At 39.6% G+C, this 2,001-nt stretch overlaps 1 protein-coding gene across 1 annotated transcript; it reads left to right on the top strand.

The window, feature by feature from the left end:
• Positions 1–519: 519 nt before the first annotated feature.
• On the top strand, positions 520–1,415 carry ND-B17.2 (NADH dehydrogenase (ubiquinone) B17.2 subunit). Its single transcript, XM_014351100.2, has 3 exons — positions 520–667; positions 811–893; positions 967–1,415. Exons 1-3 carry the CDS (start codon positions 573–575, stop codon positions 1,209–1,211), a joined length of 423 nt encoding a protein of 140 aa, XP_014206586.2. The 5' UTR covers positions 520–572; the 3' UTR covers positions 1,212–1,415.
• The last annotated feature ends 586 nt before the right edge of the window (positions 1,416–2,001 follow it).

The following is a 2,001-nucleotide window of genomic DNA, read 5'->3' as shown; positions in this document are numbered from 1 at the left end:
TTCATTGATTCATAAAATGATTTATCTTTTACTAAGTGGAAAATCGTTAAACTTGTAAGACTTGTGTCATGTTTATATGTATTTCATCTATAATAACATTGACAAGGATGAACTAAAGTGATGACACGCGAAAAACATGAAATTAAATGTTATTTTTTTCAGAGTCTAAATAAAATAAAAAAACCTTTAACTCTAATGAATTGAATTAAAAATTTTTTTTTTCTAATTATTCATGACGGAAATCGAAAATTATAAGATATCCCGCTACTACGAGTGTTTCTACCTAATGGATAATATAACGACCTACACTACAACTGTCGGTAACATGCGTATCGATAGAACGACAGTGGCGTGTCAATAATACAGGCATCAACATTGTCGACTGATGAAAAGTAAGATGTAGAGCTTGTTGCGAAACAAAGCGAATTGCCTACTTTGCCGGCACTCTACGCGAATTGATTAGTGGTGACATCTACAGCACATCCAGAAAATACAAGTGTGCGATAGCTGTTTGTTTGGACGTCTGCTAAAATAGTAAATAGAAAAGCTCAAACGGAGCTTCTTTTGCTACGATGTCGAAGTTAATCGGACTTGACAAACTAGTTAATTTTTGGAAAGTCGTTAAACACAATGGTGGACCCATCGGCTGCGTCAAGATGTTATTCAGGTTTGCATTTAATTCAGACTATATATCGTTTAACTTTACTGTTGCGTACTAAATTCGAGACAGTGAGGTTAGGCCATTGTTATGAAACGATTGCATATCTCTCAAACGTTGATGTTGTCTGTTGTTTTGATGTAACTGTATAGAACCGATGAACTGAAGTTTGGCGATCTAATTGGTGAGGACAAATTCGGGAACAAGTACTACGAGAACAACTACTACTTTTACGGCAAGCAATCCAACACTAGACATCTGTGAACATTTCTCTTGTTTGCTAGCTTATTAGCTTATTTAATCCACAGGACGCAACAGATGGGTGATTTACAGTCCAAAAGTTGGCTTAAACTATGATGCTTCCCAAGTTCCAGCTGAATGGTTTGGATGGCTGCACTACAAGACGGACCTCCCCCCGCACAAAGATCCAAACAGGCCCAAGTACAAGTGGATGGCCGAGCACACTCCTAATCTGTCGGGAACGAACAAGGCATACATGCCGTATCCCACTACAAAGCCAAAAATCGAGGCCTGGCAGCCACCAGAGCCATGAATGTTTATCGTATGTGAGATTCAGTGATGTAGGTATCTTGTACAGTTATTTATTCCCTTTGGTCAAATAAATTAACAACACTTTCAACGATCCTGTAGAAAAGTATAAATATATATTCTATATTACACATATTAAGTTAAGAGAAACACACGATTGTACATGAAAATCATGTTGAAAAGCCGTGAAATAAATATATTCTAGAGATTCAACGTTTAAATAAAATACGCATGTAAATTCACACGTTCGGTTAACTTTGCTAGAACCACCACAAAATTATATTTTCCGTGAAAAATTATCTCCCATCGTTCTTCACTTTACCATCGAAATGACCCAAAACCCAGCTGTAAATTTGTTTCCCAGCCAACCCTGCAAACACATCAATTTCAACTGAGTGTCCCAAACACTTGGGGGTGAAAAAAAAAGCCCGAGCCCTCACATCCCTAATCAGATCCAGTAATCCATGGCAATTAAATTATTACGAGGGGCACACGCGTGGCCTCGCTCTGAATCATCCAAGTCGAGCACAACATTTCGCGCAAAGTGCGGATAATACCTAAAGAGACGCGAGAAGGAGTGCAAGGAGCTAATTGAACGCATACGTTATCCCCTCGCGTGTGCATCAGGAGAAGAAGATGTGTGTGTGTGGGGGGGGGGGGAAGTGGTGGTCTGGGCGAAGAAACCCAGAATGCCAGCGTGGAGATGAAAGTCGCGCGCAATCGTTCTTCGGTACAATGTAGCCAAGCAAAATTTCTCTCTCCCCCATAGGTATATATATTCCTCTGGGACACGA

The sequence above is a fragment of the Copidosoma floridanum genome, unplaced genomic scaffold (assembly GCF_036245765.1).
Source record: "Copidosoma floridanum isolate Cflo_tuat_1 unplaced genomic scaffold, Cflo_Japanese_pri ptg000009l, whole genome shotgun sequence".
Taxonomy (NCBI): Eukaryota; Metazoa; Arthropoda; class Insecta; order Hymenoptera; family Encyrtidae; genus Copidosoma; species Copidosoma floridanum.
Note: the sequence above shows the minus strand (reverse complement) of the source record. Positions and strands in the feature narration are given on the sequence as shown.

Excerpts from the sequence above, each read along its gene's own strand:
- ND-B17.2 (XM_014351100.2), top strand. The coding sequence starts at position 573 with ATGTCGAAGTTAATCGGACTTGACAAACTAGTTAATTTTTGGAAAGTC. Across the intron at positions 668-810 it reads TGCGTCAAGATGTTATTCAG|AACCGATGAACTGAAGTTTG; the intron begins GTTTGCATTTAA and ends GTAACTGTATAG. Across the intron at positions 894-966 it reads GAACAACTACTACTTTTACG|GACGCAACAGATGGGTGATT; the intron begins GCAAGCAATCCA and ends TTTAATCCACAG.